This window comes from Pieris rapae, chromosome 24 (genome assembly GCF_905147795.1).
Source record: "Pieris rapae chromosome 24, ilPieRapa1.1, whole genome shotgun sequence".
NCBI lineage: Eukaryota > Metazoa > Arthropoda > Insecta > Lepidoptera > Pieridae > Pieris > Pieris rapae.
The window spans coordinates 2189555-2208518 of record NC_059532.1 but is presented as its reverse complement, the minus strand read 5'-3'; the positions used below and the strand labels follow the sequence as shown (position 1 = coordinate 2208518).

The following is an 18964-nucleotide window of genomic DNA, read 5'->3' as shown; positions in this document are numbered from 1 at the left end:
TGGAAAAAGCCGGAGGAGGCCACAAAGGGGTTCCGATCGACGGTTCACGGTACTGAATTTAGATAATATAGGACCTGGATGACCGAGCTTAGCTCGGTATTTTTTTTTATAAATCGTGTTATTTGGAAATTTTATTTAATTACGAATTATATAGTAATAAAATTATGAAATATGAATATAATTATCGAATAAAGATAATTATATTCATATTTCAGTTTTTATTTGACTGACATCTTTAAACGAGCAATTCTATGTTTAAGTTGATAAAACACAAATAAAATGACATTTTCTAGAAATGATTCCTGGCTAAATCGATTTATCGCCCCTGAAACCCTCTGTATACTAAATTTCATGAAAATCGATTCCAATTATATATATATATATATATATACAAGAATTATTAATAGATATATAACAACATAAATAAAATAATCTATACAATGTAAAAATGTAATCTGTATATCTTTTTTGTCACGATTGGAAATTAAACGGGCTTTATTATTATTATTATATCCATTTATCATAGATATATATTTTTAAATGTTTATTAGGTTAATGACAATTCTGACTTATATAATAAGTTAATAGTTTGTAGTTAAAGCCTGCAAATACAGGAGTCTAGGCTCCGAATATGATTTTGTCCCATTCGGTGTCGGGACCCTTGGTCCGTGGGGTCCTAGCGCTATAAGGCTTTTTAGGGAATTATCAAAAAGGTTAGTCGACATCACAGGAGAATGAAGAGCTGGCAGCTACCTCGCACAAAGAATTAGTCTAGCTATTCAAAGAGGGAACGCTGCTAGTATCTTCGGAACCTTGCCTAAAGGGACTCCTTTTAATAATATTTTTTAATAATTAAATTTTAACCTTAGTTATGAGGTATATTAACTACAATTATATTTTAAACTGTGATTCATCTGTTGAGGTTGGTATTCTTTGCAGCACAAAAAATAACGGTTTTTAAAATACTATAAAAGTTTATTTATTTAATCTTAATATGTATATATCTTGGGGTCAATGCCCTTGCCGGCCATTTTGTCGTCGATCCAGTTGCGAAGGTTGGCTACATCCACATAGACACCTGGAGTCCCATCCTGACCACACCCAATGCCCCACGCGACTATACCGCTCTGCATGTATCTGTCTTTCTCGTACTGTAATTAATAAAATATGCAGTCTATACAAATCTGAATATAAAAACAAACAGTTAAGGTATGACAGCTACTTCGAATCTTAGAAACGTTTGATGTCTATAAGTTAGATGCCATAGATAAAAAATATTTTCATAAAAGCGTCTTATAATTTCACTCTTTACAATAGCAAACGATAAATTAAATTAGCAAACGATAAATTAAAAGCCGCCCGCGCGGCCAATAATAATAGCAGTAGCAATAGACAGATTAGGGTTAAAAACCGCCTTCACCGGGGAAGGCGAGGACCTTTACTTCGCACTTCGCTCACTCCAGTGAGCTTCCGTCCTGCCCTTCAGGCGATTGACCCCCCCGCGACGGCCCAAGCCGAGGTTCGAGTCTCACAGGAGTCGCCCTTGCGCGAGTCGCGGGAAACCCCCCCTTTCCGGCTGAGCTAAGCTCGCCAAACAGCCCGTGCTGAGCTGTAAAGGCCCTTAGGCCAACAGCGAGATTCCAAAAAAAAAAAAAAAAAACTCTTTATAAATAAAATTTGATATTGCCTTACCGGTATAGGACAAACGAGTGGCGATCCTCCGTCTCCCTTACAAGTATCCTGCCCGTTCGATCCACCAGCACACATAAAGGACGAGTGAAGCTCAAAGAAATGACCCAGACGGGTATTGCGTAGCGCAGTTTGACATGAACGTCTATCTACTACTGGAACTTCCACCTGTGAAAATACAATAACTTCAATAAACAAACAGGAGAACGAAGAGCTGGCAGCTACCTCGGACAAAGAATTAGTCTAGCTATTCAAAGGGGGAACGCTTCCATCTTCGGAACCTTACCTGAAGGGACTCCTTTTAATAACATATTTTAATCATTAAATTTTAAGGTTAGTTATTAAGTATATTAGAATTACCAAATGTACAATTTGTTTGAATTAATAAAGCAAAACCTCAGTTCAAAATTGGTAGAAGGCTGCCTTATGATGATGCAGGTAACTTTACCTTTTTCAGAATGACTTGGTAGCGTCCTTCTTTACCAAATTTGTCCTTTCCCCAACCAGACGCTAGACATTGAGCTCCAGCCGGCGTACGTTCTTTTGGTGGTGGTAGGCACACGATGCCAACGTTCTGTGCATACTCCATGGGAGATGAGAGGAATAGAAGAGCAATGTCGTAGAAGAGATTGTCTGAAAATAGATTTTTATTAAATTTAATTCATTCTAAAATGTCTTGTGCTGATCCCACACGGATTATATTCATGGACGCTTTGGAACAGGTCTGCTGCAATATTGAAGCCCATATTTATAGAGATACAAGAAAAGAGTGGGTTAAGGGACAGGATTCCTGTTCTGTCACACTGTCCATACAATACTTAGGTGGCTTAGCCACGAAGAATGGTTAAATGAGAAGTGGCATACGAGTAGGACGAGTAGGATATTCAAGTCAATCGTGATGATCAGGTCGGGTAAGGTAGGAGGCTCAACTGATGCTAAGTGATACGGCTGCCCATGGACATTGCCAGAAGGCTCTGTTTTTTTTTGTCGCACATACCTGGTACATATCTGGTCAATAAATTTTTTACAACTCACTCTTATTAAAGTCCTTGTGAATAACGATTTCGTTGACATCTCTGTCTTGGTAAGGGTAAATCTCCTTCGTGGTCTGGGTGTCCCATTCCCCAGCTCTCACTCTAAACGCCCTAGAGGCTGCTACATAGTGCGCTGCAGTCAAAACCACACCCGGGTGGATGAGAGAACCTCCACCGACGTAGACGTTCAGCTTCCTGCCTTCTGGATCCTCTGCATTCACTGGCTCGATCCTAGGATCAATATATTCAGAGCTGGGTGTAAGATTATGTGGTGCTCTTGTAATTGATTGTAATGATACATGTCGTCATGCTAATTATGTAGATCATTGACACTAAATTCATCTTAAAGATTTAGGTTGGCGTCTGGTTCGTACCAGTGACCCTAGAACAAACCAGATCGTACCATTGTCCCCAAGGCTGGTTCATTCTTAGCTCAACTAATAAGTATCGCAATATAAAGAAGAATGCCAGCGTTATAGGAACACAGGGTTTTTTTTTAATTTTATATTTATTAATTTTTATTATTATTATGTGGGTTAAGGAAACTGTAAATACAATATATTTGTGTGTTATGTATTAATTCTTTTTTGGGTAACTTAAAAGACTCTTTTGAAAAGCTTAAGATGATATGGGTTCTTATATAACAGGGGGCAAACGGGCAGGGGGCTCACCTGATGTTAAGTGATACCGCCGCCCATGGACACTCTCGATGCTAGAGGGCTCGCGAGTGCGTTGCCGGCCTTTTAAGAATTTGTACGATAAAGTCCTTTGTAATCATATGATTACAAAGGATTTTATCATCAAATTCGTGTATATACAAGAATTTGATGATACTGATTATGTAGATATCTCTGGGGACCTTGATTGGATATTGTCAGCCCTTGAATAAAATATCACATGCCAATGAATTTCATCCAACACGTGTTGGTTTCAGCGTGCGATACTCATCGCTGAAGTCAAACCCCACCTGTGCACCAATGGACTTTCTATGTGCGCATTTTAATGTGCGCGCTCGCTAAATGCCCAAAGTCGACGGCGTGTGTCAGGCACAGGAAGCTGATCACCTGCGTGCGTGCGTGATTGACAAATGCTCGTGAAATATAAATATGAGGCCCAGATATAAAGATTGTAGCGCCATTAATTTATTTAATTTAGTTAAAAAGCAAACTAACTCTAACAAACTCCACGCAGCAACATGGCCAACATTTACATAATTTTACTGCACATTTATTAAAGTAATTAATACTAGTTTAGGCACAATATTTATATGAAATCACAGCAAGAATCCTGGGGCAATAGTAGAAAGAAGAAAAGACATGAAAAGATGGTATTTCAACCAAAAATATACCCAAAGAAATATAACAATATCCATTAAGTTTTTCCATTATATGTTTTTATATATGTATTAATAAATAACTGGCTTCCAATAGTTTAAAATCCTATTATATCTAACTTTTACTACTACATTCCCATGCAAACATGCCCGTGCAAAGTGCAAAATCTCCCCGAAAATAGGGAAACATTCTTACTTGAGAATGGCAACCATCCATGGGAATTCCCCGAATTTCGCCTCGCCATCTTTGTCACCTGTGATTCGGAAACCAACGCCATCTGGATTACGCCAACCGCAACCTTCACGCTGTAAAAAAATTCAACTTAAAACCTTTGCAAATGTAGTCAGTGCGGTAAAAGAACTGTCCTTATACGAAGTAATAATTTTTATTCTTGCGTCATTTCATTTTTTCACAAAAAAAATGTAATTATATTATTGATGTGAAACATAAAACGTAAAACGGATTTCTGGCGTGGCGACGCGTCGTCACACTATATGATATACAGTCTAAATGCAGTAGTAAATTTCACATTAAAAATATTTAATGACAATAATGTTTATTCAACAAATAGTCATCGTTATCTGGAAAAAAATCGTAATATTTTATTTTATCATTATGACATATTTACCTTTACATACTTTTACTAAAAAACTCAAACAATATCTTGTTAAGCTGTCCTATACTGATACAGAAAACATTCTTATTGTACAAAAATAGTATAGATATAAATTTGTCAAGTAAAATTAATTATTTAAATAACGTTTAGATGTAAAAGGAAGAGACTAGCTGCCCACAACACGGGGAATCCTAGTGTGGGGGCGAGTGCACTCTACTTTATAGAAACATTAATGTATTTTGTGTCTAATAAAGTTCTTTCTTTCTTTCTTCTTTCTTTCTTTCACCCGGTTCCTATCACAGTCTGTTCTTTTCTGCATATTACTTTTACAAAATAATGTCGATGTTTCACATCACATCTGCCAGGCGTCCCGTTACGGCTCACATTTTTTTATATTTACTATCAAAACTATTGTCAAAATTAATAATAATAAATCTTAGGTCTAACTATGTGTAAAACTGCTCTAATGAACTGCTTTTGACGTGACAACGTCTTATAATGCATTGGAGCCGGCAGCACGCACGAAAAAACATGACGCATGAGGCGTTACCACGCTCTGAGGCGTTCCATTTAAGGCTTGAAGTGCAAGCGAGAGGAACGAACAACAAAAAGCCACTATCGTTTGGCAGCAGCGTTCGTTAAAAAAATTACATAATTATATTTATGCGTACACAATAAATGTGACTTTATCAATTCAATTGTGTTTTCCTTTTACCTCCTTGTCTATATGCATACAAAATATCTATCAAATAAATAAATTAAAATTTTCTTTTGAAAAATGCAACCATTCCATCAGTATTTTCTTATGACGTTGTCACGTTCAACTATCGTCAGTAAACCGACTTTACAGACAACTGATTTTTTTTGGTAATTGCATCTCGCAGCTCATCCTTCATAGGCTCATTTACGATTTCCGCGATTAAGTTGTGGAGTCCTGACTTCATACTATTGGCTACCTCCCTAAGATCTTTTAAAACTCTTCTACATTAACATAATATATAAGCTTTATCGTGCTCAATCGTGACTTTTGTAATTCTTGTATTTCTTATTATTTTGTATTGTACAAAGCACACATATCAGAAGCGAAACTTCTTTGTAAATTAATTATTACTAAGCCCCAATAGATGATCACTCCATATGTTTATATATGTTATCTTATCTTATATCTTTAAACGAGCAATATATATATATATATATATCTTAATATATATATTTCTTGTGTGCGTGTGTATGTGACTGAACTCCTCCTAAACGACTGGACCGATTTAGACGAAATTTTTTGTGTGTGTTCAAGGGGATCTGGGAATGGTTTAGATTCACAATTTTGTCCGCTGGACAATGTTTTTTTAATTAATTTTCAATTTATTAGTTGTTGATTGATTGATTTTGGAATGTTTTACATTGGATCCGACAGACGGCGCTACCATCGCAGTGTCAAATTTTAAATAATATTCGAATTTTAATTTTAGTCTGTCCCGAAATTTAAAAAAAGTTTTGTTATCATTGTGTTATATCGTGTGTGACCATGTGCTGGATCGTTAGATATTGTCATAACATTTGTATAATAATTTTCATCAAAATGGCTTATTAAAAATTGAAATTTTGAATTAATTCGTACTTATATATAATTTCCAAAAACACAATTTATAAAAAAATAAAAATACCGAGCAAAGATCGGCCATCCAGGTGCTCTATATTAACACTGTATACGTGCAAATGAGAATATAAATAAATAAAAAAATCTGGGATTTCTGCACAAGATGATATGGAGCAGAATTGCCATCTTAAGTTCTAATATGTAGCTACTAAACGAATACATGAATCAATAGCGTGTATTTATCTTTCGATCTCCCTTTCTCACTCTCACTCTCTTTCATAGGTCTTCAATCAATTGATCTCCGTGACGATCCGTGAAAATTTCACCCTCCTGCGCCCATAATAGTTTCACTTCAATGAATATATTCCTGTGTTTACATGTCTACATTTTATTAATATTATATTGTAATTAACACCTAGTTTTGACGACAGCTCATCTCTATTGATAGACTGTACCTATATCTATATATATATACCTTCTCTTTTCTGGGCTGTTACTTGTATAACAAACTCAACAAAACTCTGAATATATATGCTAAAACATAAAAATGTGTAAAGCAAACAATTCATAAATTTTTAATTACTTTGAGCTATGATCAAACTGAAATTTTACTAGAAGTAATAAAATAATAATTTTCACATAATATGTTCTTGTCATGTCAAACACCCTTTAACACTCACTAACACACGCATGCATACCCTTCCCCACTATCACACACAAATACACACACACTCACATACACAATCCCTTACAAACTTCCTTTTTGTTATGTATATGACTTGCTATGGAATGGAAGCCTGGTTATCCATATTACTGGTTCTTACCTAGTTTGGAAACCAGTCTCCCAATACTGTCACTATATTAGGAATTATTATTTATTGTTAATGTTTAAGGGAGAAAAATAAATAAATAATTATTATTATTATTATATGTATATATAATCTTTGCGCTCAAACAAGTGCCTATTTGAGCAAGATTCAAGACACAGCGCTAAGTCTGACTCCCGAATGTCAAAAACGTACTTTAGCAAATGCGTTTCCTCGAGAATTTAAGCAGATCTGCCGTTCTACTGTTAGTTGCTTTTCCTTAAGTTTTGCAATACCTGTTTGTCAACTGGAGGTGCCGGAGTTATTGGGTTATCAGGCTTCCTGGTTTCGGGCAATGAACAGCACACGTCGAGGTATGATGGGCATGGACCGTCTTGGACTCTGAAAATATACAGACATTGCTCAATAGCAAGCCAATGCTTCAGACAACATCGCCTATGCGTTAGGCATGCTCTTATTGTACGAGGTAAGTTACATTTACTTTTTATTTATGTATCTAAGTAAGCTACCATTGGGGTCGTTCAAGTATTACATAAGGCGATTTACTGCAAATAACCCTCCCCACCTTCCTCTTATCAGCAAAAGTAAGGAAAGCTCTCAAAAATAATAGGACATAATTGTTTGTAAACCTCGAAAATGCATTTCATTTTCAAGCATACAGTGAGTTAAGTGATACCGCCCATGGACACTCTCAATGCCAGAGGGCTCGCGAGTGCGTTGCCGGCCTTTTAAGAATTGGTAAAATGTAAATAATTCCTGTTGTACGTCAACCTTCAATCACCAAATAATAAAAATCAACGGCACCATCAGGAACCTGCCTAACTGAAGCACTGCCAGATTGTATTCCTTCCCACCTAACTGCTTTATCAGATACATGGAATGGAAAGCGCGAATTCCCAGCGCACAGCGCTCTTCATCATAGTCCACTTGTGTGTGACAAATGGGAAAATAACTTACCGTATATCAATGATGCCCACTCCATCAGTAATCACAGAGTTGTTGGCATTACACAGATAGTAACGAACACATTCGCCTGGCGATGAATCGTCCATTTTACATGATAACGGTTTGTCTGTTGAAGCTGCAATGGACAAGAAGAAAACATCATCACATGGGAGGGATGTTCAGATAAATGGAACTCTTTGTTTCAAGCTAATGTCACTTGACTTGTCTTGACTCGTTTAAAACATTTTTAGCGGCGTTAAATTAGAGGATTATTTTCAGGATGAGAATGCTTGGAAACATGCTAGTCCCGCTCCATGTGACAATCATAGAGCCTCGACAAATTCAATTGGTTGCTGATCTAATTTTACATATTTTACATATTTTTGTTATTTTTTTACTCTTTAATGTATACTGGAAGGGGCAACTAGAGTCATCTTTATATTTTGTTTAACGTTCAAAAGTGCCATTTTAGGTGGTCTAATTGGAATAAATGATTTGACCAACGAAAAACTAATTTGACTTTTTGTTATAAGTTTTTTTTGTAATAGGAGGCAAACGGGCAGGATTCCTGAGCAACTCAACTGATATTAAGTGATACCGCCACCCATAGACGTTTACATTGCCAGAAAGCTTGCAAGTGCGTTGTCGAACTTTCAACAATTGGTCGACTTTGAAGGACCCTAAGTCGAATTGTTTTAAAAAATACTTCAGTTGTTTCTACATAGTGATGGTACGCGGAAAAAATGCCTTAAAAAGCACTCCGTTGTGTAACAACGGACGTCCAGGTGATACGGACGGAATTTCAAAACTTTTTTTTTTCAAAGTCCATCGTGGTGGATACTACATCTTTTTTTCCAAATCTCTATCGTGGAAGAACCTAAATCCGGTTCAGCTCACTGGCACTATTGCAGAGGGCTGGAGCATAATGCTTACCTGGCTGCGTCACGGGTGGAACGATGGTTGAAGGCGTGTTCGGGGTTGGACCGGCAGTGGGCTCGCCGAATATTTGCTTGATGACCGCGTCCAAGTCTCCAGACTTGTCCTGGCAATATGCCAGGGACAGGACAGCGATAAGTACTAGTAATTTGTTCATCTGTAATTAAATAGACCTTATATTAAATGTGGACATTTGCGGAAGTGTTTTGTAAATTTTAGGACAATAAAAAAAATGAATTTTGCGAGAAAACCGTGTCTGTTTTAATCAACGACTTCGGTTGGATATATTTACCTACCTGGCTTGTGAATACAATATATTTCGTCTACAGTGTGTGTAACATCCTATTTCAAATTCAAAATCATTTTTTCATTAGGTAACACAATGTACACTTATGAACATCAAATCAATATAAAATGCTTCTAATTTTAAATTTACTGCAAGTACTCAAATTAAGCGCGTAGAACGGAAGGGAAAAACTGGAAATAAACTCTCCTCCAATCTTTTTAATCGCCAAGTTTTTTGTTTCACACACGTTTGTAAGGAGCTGCAACCATTACACCATGTCTCACATGGTCATCACAATTAATAATAATAGTACCTGGATGGCCGGTATTTTTATTTTTTATAAATTGTGTTTTTTGGAAATTATATTTAAGTACGAATTACATACTAATAAAATGATGAAATATGAAAAGTATAGAATATATATGCTGAATTGCTTTAGTGTTGTTGTGTCGTTAAAGCAATTTATACAAAAAATAGTATTATTATTCGCCGATAGATGTCAGGAAGATACATTTTTCAGTTTAAATTGGGACTACTCAAACACCACCTTTTTGGTTTTTTCTATCATTTATTCCTAGCTAAATCGATTTATCGCCCCCGAAACCCTCCGTATACTAAATTTCATGAAAATCGTTGGAGCCGATCCCGAGATTCCAATTATATATATATACAAGAAATGCTCGTTTAAAGATATAAGATATATATACAAGAATTAAAAACAAAGAATGGTCCTTCATCAGCAGTAGGCGTGGTATAGGAGCAGGCACCTACATTCACGTGATAAAAACACTCAAATACATAGTCGAAATAACTAACATCAACGCATTCACGAATTCAGGTACGTCCAGTCACCAGAAGTAGCACCCGTTCACGAGTATGACGCATGGTCAGCTATCAGCCTCCGTCATATTTTAGGGAGAGAGAGACAAGCCGACGCATGGACGCCGCCTCAAACAAAGCATATTATTTCCCTCCACTTATTTTTATACAAGACAATTCTTCACAGTCTACGCTGTGATTTGCAGTTCAGCTCCAACCTATTTTTCGGGCTTGCTGCCATTGTCATACTTGTCCATTTTTCAAGACTTGTCTTGTGGCCCGAGCATTGCCATTCCACATTTGTTATCATTCTGTCTTTGTCTAATACGTGATCTTTTGGAATCCCAACATGCTCTATTCCAGGTGTATGCAGGTAAATATCGTCTGGAAGTGTTAGGAGATTTGTGTCCAGAGCGCAAACTATGACTTCAGTATGTGTAAATCAATATTTTTGACCACGACTCTTATATCCATCCTATATTGACTTGATGTTTCTAATTATTGACACATGGTTCAAGGCAAAATCTTATGTAAACACTAACGATGCGATACATGACGTCATTATAAACAATAAAATTTCCTGTTACAGCGTAACTTTGTCATTTTTTTACCTTTGACCTTTAACGGGACAGTCCCGCCGTTGTAATTCGTTGTAAATGTTGTTGGTTGACCTTCTGACTCCAAAATCCATCAAATGAGCGGATTTTTGTTGTTTGATTGGCGCGGTTTTAATATCTATGACTCTTTAGAGAAGGTCATTACAAGGTCTTGGTGGTAAGGTAATTTGGCTTTGCGAATATTATGTCCATTTTAACCAATTTATAACTTAAACTTTATTCTTTTATTTATTTACACTCATTTTTATTTATTAAAGATGACTAAATGTGTGGTGTATGTTATAAACTATTTTATCTAAAATGTATGACAATTAAGGTACATACAAAAAATAAACAAAAAAAAATACAATTAAAATATATACTAGTTAAAATAAAAATTCCAAAAATTTTTGTTAAGCACAAATAAAAAATAAATCAGTGGCGCTACAACCTCCTTAGGTCTTGGCCTCAGATTTTTGAATCTGTTTCATGACCATTTTTAAATCTGATAGGTGAAGTAGGTGATCAGCCTCCAGTGCCTGACACATGCCGTCGATTTGGGTCTGCGGCATGTCGGTTTCCTTAAGATGTTTTCCTTTACCGTTCGAGCAAATGTTAAATGCGCACATAGAAAGAAACTCCATTGGTGCACAGTCGGATCGAACCTACGACCTCAGGTATGAGAGTCGCACGCTGAAGTCACTAGGCCAACACTGTTAAGCACAAATACAAATACCAACTAAACAGTGGATTAGCAAAAAAGATTAACACTCACCAGCCCACTGATGGATAATTCCGAATGAGAGGTGGCTGTTATCCTAAGTTAAGAAGAAGAAGAAATTTGAAAAACTTTGCTGATTTTAGACCTGGGGAATGAGTAACGAACGTCAACTTTAATATGATGTTAGAGGACACAACTCTGTACTTTATTATTTATCAATGTATACAAGAAAGTAAAATCGGCTAAAGATCTCCCATCGTAAATTGATGTCATTTCAAGGACACAATTTACCGGATTGAAGCTTATAAACTTATATTTATTGTAACCTTATTTAACATAATTTTAAAATTATCCGAAACATAGTGAAACGAATGACATTCTATCAAATTAGGAGTAACAGTTAAGGTAATAATGTGGTGGAATAAATTTAAAAAAATTGATTGAAAAATAATATGGATTATATGGAATCCACTATATGCGATTCATTGGAACCAGCTGCCCACTGAAGTATTTCCGAACCAATTCGACTTAGGGTCTTTCAAGAAAAGAGCGCACCAATTCTTAAAAGCTCGGCAACGCACTCGCGAGCCCTCTGGCATTGAGTGTCCATGGGCGGCGGGATCACTTAAAATCATGTGAGCCTCCTGCCCGTTCTATAAAAAAAATACAAAATTTGACGTGTGTCAGGCACAGGAGACTAATCACCTACTTGCCCATTAGATTAACATAATATCATGAAACACATACAGAAATCTGACCAAAGCTAAAAAGGTTTTCAAATTACAATTATTTTAATAATCAGGTTTTTAAATAGGCGAAAAGGTTCTCTAGAGTATAAATTGTTTACGTAATTAACAAATAAACAGTTATCTATAAGGTCGATAACCTTTTAAGACTGTAAGTTCATGTTTGATAACTTTATAATCATTGCTTAAACAGTTTAAACTATATAAATACAATTTCGTTGTATTGACATCAATTATAGCACTCATTTATAAAATCAGACACCATTTAATAATTATAATCTTTGTTTACTTTCTCACAAAACTTCATAAATTATAAGTTAAATTATTTATTAATTAATTATTGAAGTGAAACTTCTTTACGACTTATCGACGTACGGGAGAAATTTTGTAAGAAAACGTCACGTTTTTCGGTTACGCGCCATGTTGCTTTTTTATCTAAGTTTAGTATATATATATATATATATCATTTATTCAAAAGGAAAACGATGTTACCTACTTTATGCCACTATAATTTGCAAAGTCTTAACATAAATATAATTTTAGATTAATGTACAATTCAGAATATATTTAATACAGAAATAACATAATACATAAAAATATATCTAATAACTAACCATAAAATTTAGTTATTAAAAAATATTATTAAAAGGCCCTTTAGGCAAGGTTCCGGAGATACTGGCAGCGTTCCCCCTTTGAATAGCTAGACTAATTCTTTGTGCGAGGCAGCTGCCAGCTCTTCGTTCTCCTGTGATGTCGACTAACCTTTTTGATAATTCCCTAAAAACCTTATCGCGCTAGGACCCCACGGACCAAGGGTCTCGACACCGAATGGGACAAAATCATATTCAGAGCCTAGACCCCTGTATTTATTAATTTATTTATTATACATATACAAATTAAATAAAGCAGATACAGGCTTTCAGTTCCCCATCATCAATATCATATTAAGCATCTTTATATTTTATTTTATAACGTTCAAAAGTGCCTTTTAGGTGGTTTAATTGGAATACATATTTTGTTCCTTTATTATTTGATTTGATTTGAAATGTAATTGACCTAACGAAAATATAAAAAACCTGTTTATTTTTATTCACACAACATGTGTGTAGCACAACTAACCGAGCGTAACCTCGTCTGGTCAACCGGACTTGGCAGTAACCTTCGCTATTTTTATTACATGTTATTTGATTTTTTACATCCATACAGATCGCACAATATCTTCTTAATATAATAATAATAAAAGCTCTTTATTCGCTGAACATTTTTACATGCTATTCTTATTATACAGTAATATTCTTAAATAATTTACATAGCGAAAATAATAATTTATTATCAACCGCTTTGGTCAGGTTGTCTGTCGACATAGGCCTCCCACAATTGTTTCCACATCTCTCTATCCTTGACAGACCTTCTCCAATCTTTTTGGTAGATCGTCCTCCCATTTTCTTTTCCCGTTCCTCAGATACCACTCTATTACAGCCTTAGTCCATTTTTCTTTGTTAGTCTTCTTAATATACTGGTTTATAAATTACGCATCACCTTATTTGTCCGCTACAAATAAAACTACTTAACCGATTTCAATCAAAATCACACCGTGTTCAGTTTGATCTAACTTAAAAGAAAAGATAGCTTACATATATAATCATACTGGTCCGATTTGCATGAGTTATTTTGTATGCGTTTGGGTGAAACCCTGAATTGAACTGTCATTTTCACACAAATGTCTATCGACATACACTGATCCGACCTACCATGGATAGTTTTTACCGACAGATGACTATTACAATCCGTCGTTTGGTTATTGGCACACGTTTATCAATATTGGATTATGATGTCTATCTAAGATGGTCAAAAATGGATTGAGATTGGGTATTGGGTTTGGGCGTTAGATATTAGATAGCAGAGGGATAGATAGGGACAAAACCTCAGCCATGTCTATGCCCTTTGGAATTAGCAAAGCATAGAATCTGAATCCTGGGGCATACCATATAGAGATTATAGGAAATATTACATTGAGCAGTGTTGAAAATGAGCAGTGTTGGCCTAGTGCCTTCGTAGTGCGTGCGTTAGTGCGTGCGACTCTCCTGAGGTCGTAGGTTCGATTCCCGGCTGTGCACCAATGAAATTTCTTTCTTTCTTCTTTCTATGTGCGCATTTAACATTTGCTCGAACGGTGAAGGAAAACATCGTGAGGAAACCGACATAGGCCCAAAAAGTCGACGACGTGTGTCAGGCACTGAAGGCCGATCACCTATTAGATTTAAAAATGATTATGAAACAGATTCAGAAATCTTGACCTAAAGAGGTTGTAGCGCCACTGATTTATCAACACTAATATTATAAAGAGGAAAACTTTGTTCGTTTGGTTGTAATGAATAGGCTCATAAACTACTGGACCGATTTTAAATATTCTTTCACCATTCGAAAGCTACATTATCCATGAGTAATATAGGCTATATTTAATTTTGAACAAAAATAGGGTTCCGTAAGATATTAGGGTTTTTCGGACACAAGGTGTAAAAAATCAACCAAAAAAGTTAAGTTAAGTCAACTTATTTTGCGTACCCTACCTAAACTATTAAAGAGAGAACCAAAAAAATATGTTCTAAGTAATTGTAGATCTTATCCGCGGCACACTATACCTATCTATGTCGAGTGAGGCACAATAACCATAAATGATATACATGGAAAAACGTCGTTTGCCAGTTCAGCTAGTTTATTATAAAATGAAACATTATTCATATTGGCGACGGTACAAAACTAGTTTGTAACATTTTTTTACGCTTTTTTTCTGTAGATGTCTAAGGCAATGAATTCGATTAACCCACCATAAGGTCAACCTAAACTCGTTTAATAGAGAATATATATTCATCAGGCATTTTTAAAAATTAATATATCAAAACATGGACAAACATTTACAATAACATAAAAAAAACGCGTGGCACTAGGGGACTGCCGCGATAAAGCTATTGCATAGCATTATTTATCAACCTATGCAATTATAATTATTTCTTTATTTTTTACTAGTGACCCGCCCCAGCTTCGCACGGGTGCAATGCTGATGAAAAGCAGGTTTTTATTATGTATTGTTATTTCCGTCGCTGGAAAACTCCGATAATATACGCGTTCGATCGCTGCTAAATAAGCTGTAACGGGCTTTATAGATCTATATTAAATGAACAATGTATTCAAGGTATTTAATTGGTTAAGGATTAATGCTGAATTGGTTAAAATCGCTTCGAAAATTAGCCATTATTTGTCGTAAAAAGTAAATGACAAAAAAAAGTTATTGTGGGTTATGCATAAGAGATAGACATATACCATCATGGACTTTTCTGTAGACCTTTTCAATGTGTACAATACTTAGTACATTATTTTGATAAAACTCGTAGGGTTCAGCCTGCGTTTGCAATGTAACAGTACTTGTCCACTATTTAATGGATGTTATTATACATATAAACCTTCCTCTTGAATCACTCTATCTATTTAAAAAAACCGCATGAAAACCCGTTGCGTAGCTTCAAAGATTTAAGCATACAAAGGGACATAGTGAAAGAGAAAGCGACTTTGTTTTATACTATGTAGTGATTTATGCAGTATTTTTTTTCTTTGACATTAATTCAATCTACCAGACTCAGACTAACAAGCCTATACAGTCCTATATAGTATAGGCCTCGCTTACGTTAACATTACCGATCTCGTCAGAGAGATGTGACACGCATTATGCGTTCTGTCCTGCTCAAATCATATTGGGCGCACCTTTATTACGTCATAGTGTGTTAGGTTATTTTCGTTACGGAATTTCTTGATATGGTCGCCGCGCTCAATGCCTGCGATAAAATCTATGCAATAGTTTAAAAAATCGCCAAACTGTATAACATTTTGTTGGCGATATTTAATTTAATACCATCAAAAGATGCGTCAGAACAAGCTTTTGTTTATATGTTTAATCTAATCTAGTTTACCGTTATTTAGATATTATATGCACCAATTAAATACACACAAATTAAAATTTATATAGACATAGTTGCTAAACATGGACGCACAACCATTTACAACCAAAGATGAACGAAAGAATCTTAGGTATTATTATTGAATTCGACTTAGGGTCCTTCAAGAAAAGAGCGTACAAATTCGTAAAAGGCCGGCAACGCCCTCGCAAGCCCTCTGGCATTGAGAGTGTCCATGGGCGGCGGTATCACTTAACATCAGGTGAGCCTCCTGTACGTTTGCCCCCTGTGCTATAAAAAAAATCAGCTTGAAGCGGCCTTCGTGTACACACTATAGACCAAATATTTTATATTGCATTACTTAATAATATTATTATTGAAATAAAATAGGCCTTAATATGTAAATCCACAATGTCTTCGTAGTAGTTCAAAGAACTGTTACGCAAACAACTAGCCGATAAAAGAATCGTTTAATGTCAGTTAGCATAATATATACGTACCATAATACTCAAATATCAATTGAAAATAAGCAAATATAGGACAAATATATACTTAAAAGCAAACGGAACTGAAACTAAATAGATAGTTTATACAAGACATCTATTTTGATGTCAAATAAAGAACAGAACTTATCTTAGATATATCAAAAACTTAATTATGCAGTTTCTTGTGTATTCTATATATATATGTCGCAGCTAACTAGATTAACTAGCCGTTCAATCAATAGTCTAGCTTCTTTACTAAACGACGCTATTTAACTACCGGCCTGAATTATATTCAGCTGAAGCGTTTGCTAGATCATTTAATTAACTGGCTGGCTAAAAGCTAAAATATCTGACATAAGAAATTCCTAATTTAACATATTTTAAATGTAACTAATTAGTATTCTAGTACTTACACTTAGTGTCACTACACAATTCCATATAATTTTTAATTAAACTTTGGAAAACAATATCAAATTTATTGTATGCCAATGTTTTATCGATTCAAAACATTTGCCTAGATATTTTATCAAATGACTATATACAAGTACGCTAGTTAAACGGCGTTTAGTAAAAGGACTAGACTATTAATTGAACGACTAACTAAGCTAGTTGGCTGCGACTTATACAGATAATATCAAATTTACTAAAAATAATACACTTTCAACTAAGTTTTTAACTATTAAAATACCTTTTCGCTTAACAAGACTAGGTAAAATATCAAATTCTGAATCATTTTTTATATCGTTTACGGTATAAGACATTAATAAGATGAACCTACACTGTTCAATTGGATCTACATATCAACAGATTTTTAGTTTATTTATAATTATGTTTTATGGAAAACTAACAATTAAATTTAAGTTTTTTTATTGATTCCTATGAAATAATTGTTACTTTTTTATTTATAATATGAAGATTGTATAGTGTTTTCCTCGCAATACAGCGAAATCCCAGAGTACTAAAACTTTTGAAATTTGGTTTCAATTTTATATTTATTAATTTCATTGTTATGCAGATAAGAAAACAGTTACGATATATGTGTGTTGGTAATAGGTAATATAAAGAATATAATAAAAAACATACCATTAACGAAATCACAGATTTAAATTCACCTTGAACACACAAACATTACGTCCAAACGGATCCGCGGTCACTCGTGTTTTAACTTCAGATTTTCCTCAACGCACAAGGCTGGTATTTCTGACATTACGAACGTCCATTTTGTAATAATGAATACGAGTATGCCAATAAAAACATTGAACTTTTGGATTTTGTGTTTTTATAATATTTAGAACTTAATCAAATAACGTAACATAAATCTTGATGACGGGAAATCTTCCACACAAGTTTAACCTTGTAAGGTTATATTCTAGCGAACGAACTATTCTCCCACGGTCTTCCTGAGAGATGCAACCTCCAACTATTCAAAATTCAAGCGTACTTCTCCCTCAAAAGACGGCAACGCACCCACTAAAAATGCGTGTCTATGGGCTCGTTTGCCCCCCTTTTAAAAAAAAAACAATGACGCAATTTTTTTCTTAGTTCTGGTCCTCAGATTTCTGTATCTGTTTCAAATTTAAATCTAATAGGCAAGTAGGTGATCAGCCTCCCGTGCCTGACACATTGCCGTCGACACAGAAGCTGGTTTTTATTGTTATCCTTCACCGTTCGAATAAATGTTAACTGCGCACATAGAAAGAAAGCCCATTGGTGCACAGCCGGGGATCGAACTTATGACCTCAGGGATGACAGTCGCACGCTAAATCCACAAGACATACACTATTTCTATCTCCCGCCAAAAATATGGAAATATTATAGTAGGAGAGCCCGTGGGAGGTCGTCCTTCACCGATCTGATAACCAGATGAGACGTATTTTTTATTAAATTTTTTTATGAACAAATATGCCCATAATTGCTTGCCCACATAATGTATAAGTGTGTCATAATGAATAAACAAAGTTAGAAAATACGAACATGAACAGAACATACATACATGTCTGAAAGGATAACAAATGTATTTATGTAAATAAATAAATAAATAAAATATAAGATGACATTTGCATGCCTATTTATATGTGGCGGATTTTTGTAATTTATGTAACTAATTGTAAGACTATTCTAGCAAATAAACGATTTGATTTGATTTGATTTGAGATTCGTCTGTCAGCAGGAAGCATGGTGAAATAGGATCACACACATTCTCGTGGGGAAAAAGGCTGTATGGGGTAGTAAAATGGATTCAATTGATGGAGGAATACATTTGATGTTACTAATGGAACAGTGGAAAACGAAGATGATGATTTATATCGAGCAATTGTGATGTCTAACGAGTCGTTATCTGTAAAAACCCGCGGGAATTTCTCGTAATGTTTTTATCGTAAGG

The 18964-nt window shown here is 35.2% G+C and overlaps 1 protein-coding gene across 2 annotated transcripts; it reads right to left on the bottom strand.

Annotated features, from left to right (window-relative positions):
- Window positions 1-954: 954 nt before the first annotated feature.
- Window positions 955-17801, bottom strand: LOC111000440 (phenoloxidase-activating factor 2). 2 transcript variants are annotated; one of them, XM_045633715.1, is made up of 9 exons: window positions 17665-17801; window positions 8976-9135; window positions 8055-8178; window positions 7373-7478; window positions 4253-4362; window positions 2725-2975; window positions 2138-2322; window positions 1693-1857; window positions 955-1151 (listed from the first exon to the last, which is right to left on the bottom strand). In XM_045633715.1, exons 1-9 carry the CDS (start codon window positions 17665-17667, stop codon window positions 990-992), a joined length of 1266 nt encoding a protein of 421 aa, XP_045489671.1. In that variant the 5' UTR covers window positions 17668-17801; the 3' UTR covers window positions 955-989. The 2 variants fall into 2 exon arrangements, with proteins under 2 accessions (XP_045489671.1, XP_045489672.1); XM_045633716.1 differs by having other exon boundaries at window positions 2725-2954.
- Window positions 17802-18964: the final 1163 nt, after the last annotated feature.

Excerpts from the sequence above, each read along its gene's own strand:
- LOC111000440 (XM_045633715.1), bottom strand. Across the intron at positions 4,363-7,372 it reads CACCTCCAGTTGACAAACAG|CGTGAAGGTTGCGGTTGGCG; the intron begins GTATTGCAAAAC and ends ATTTTTTTACAG. Across the intron at positions 1,152-1,692 it reads CACTCGTTTGTCCTATACCG|TACGAGAAAGACAGATACAT; the intron begins GTAAGGCAATAT and ends TATTAATTACAG.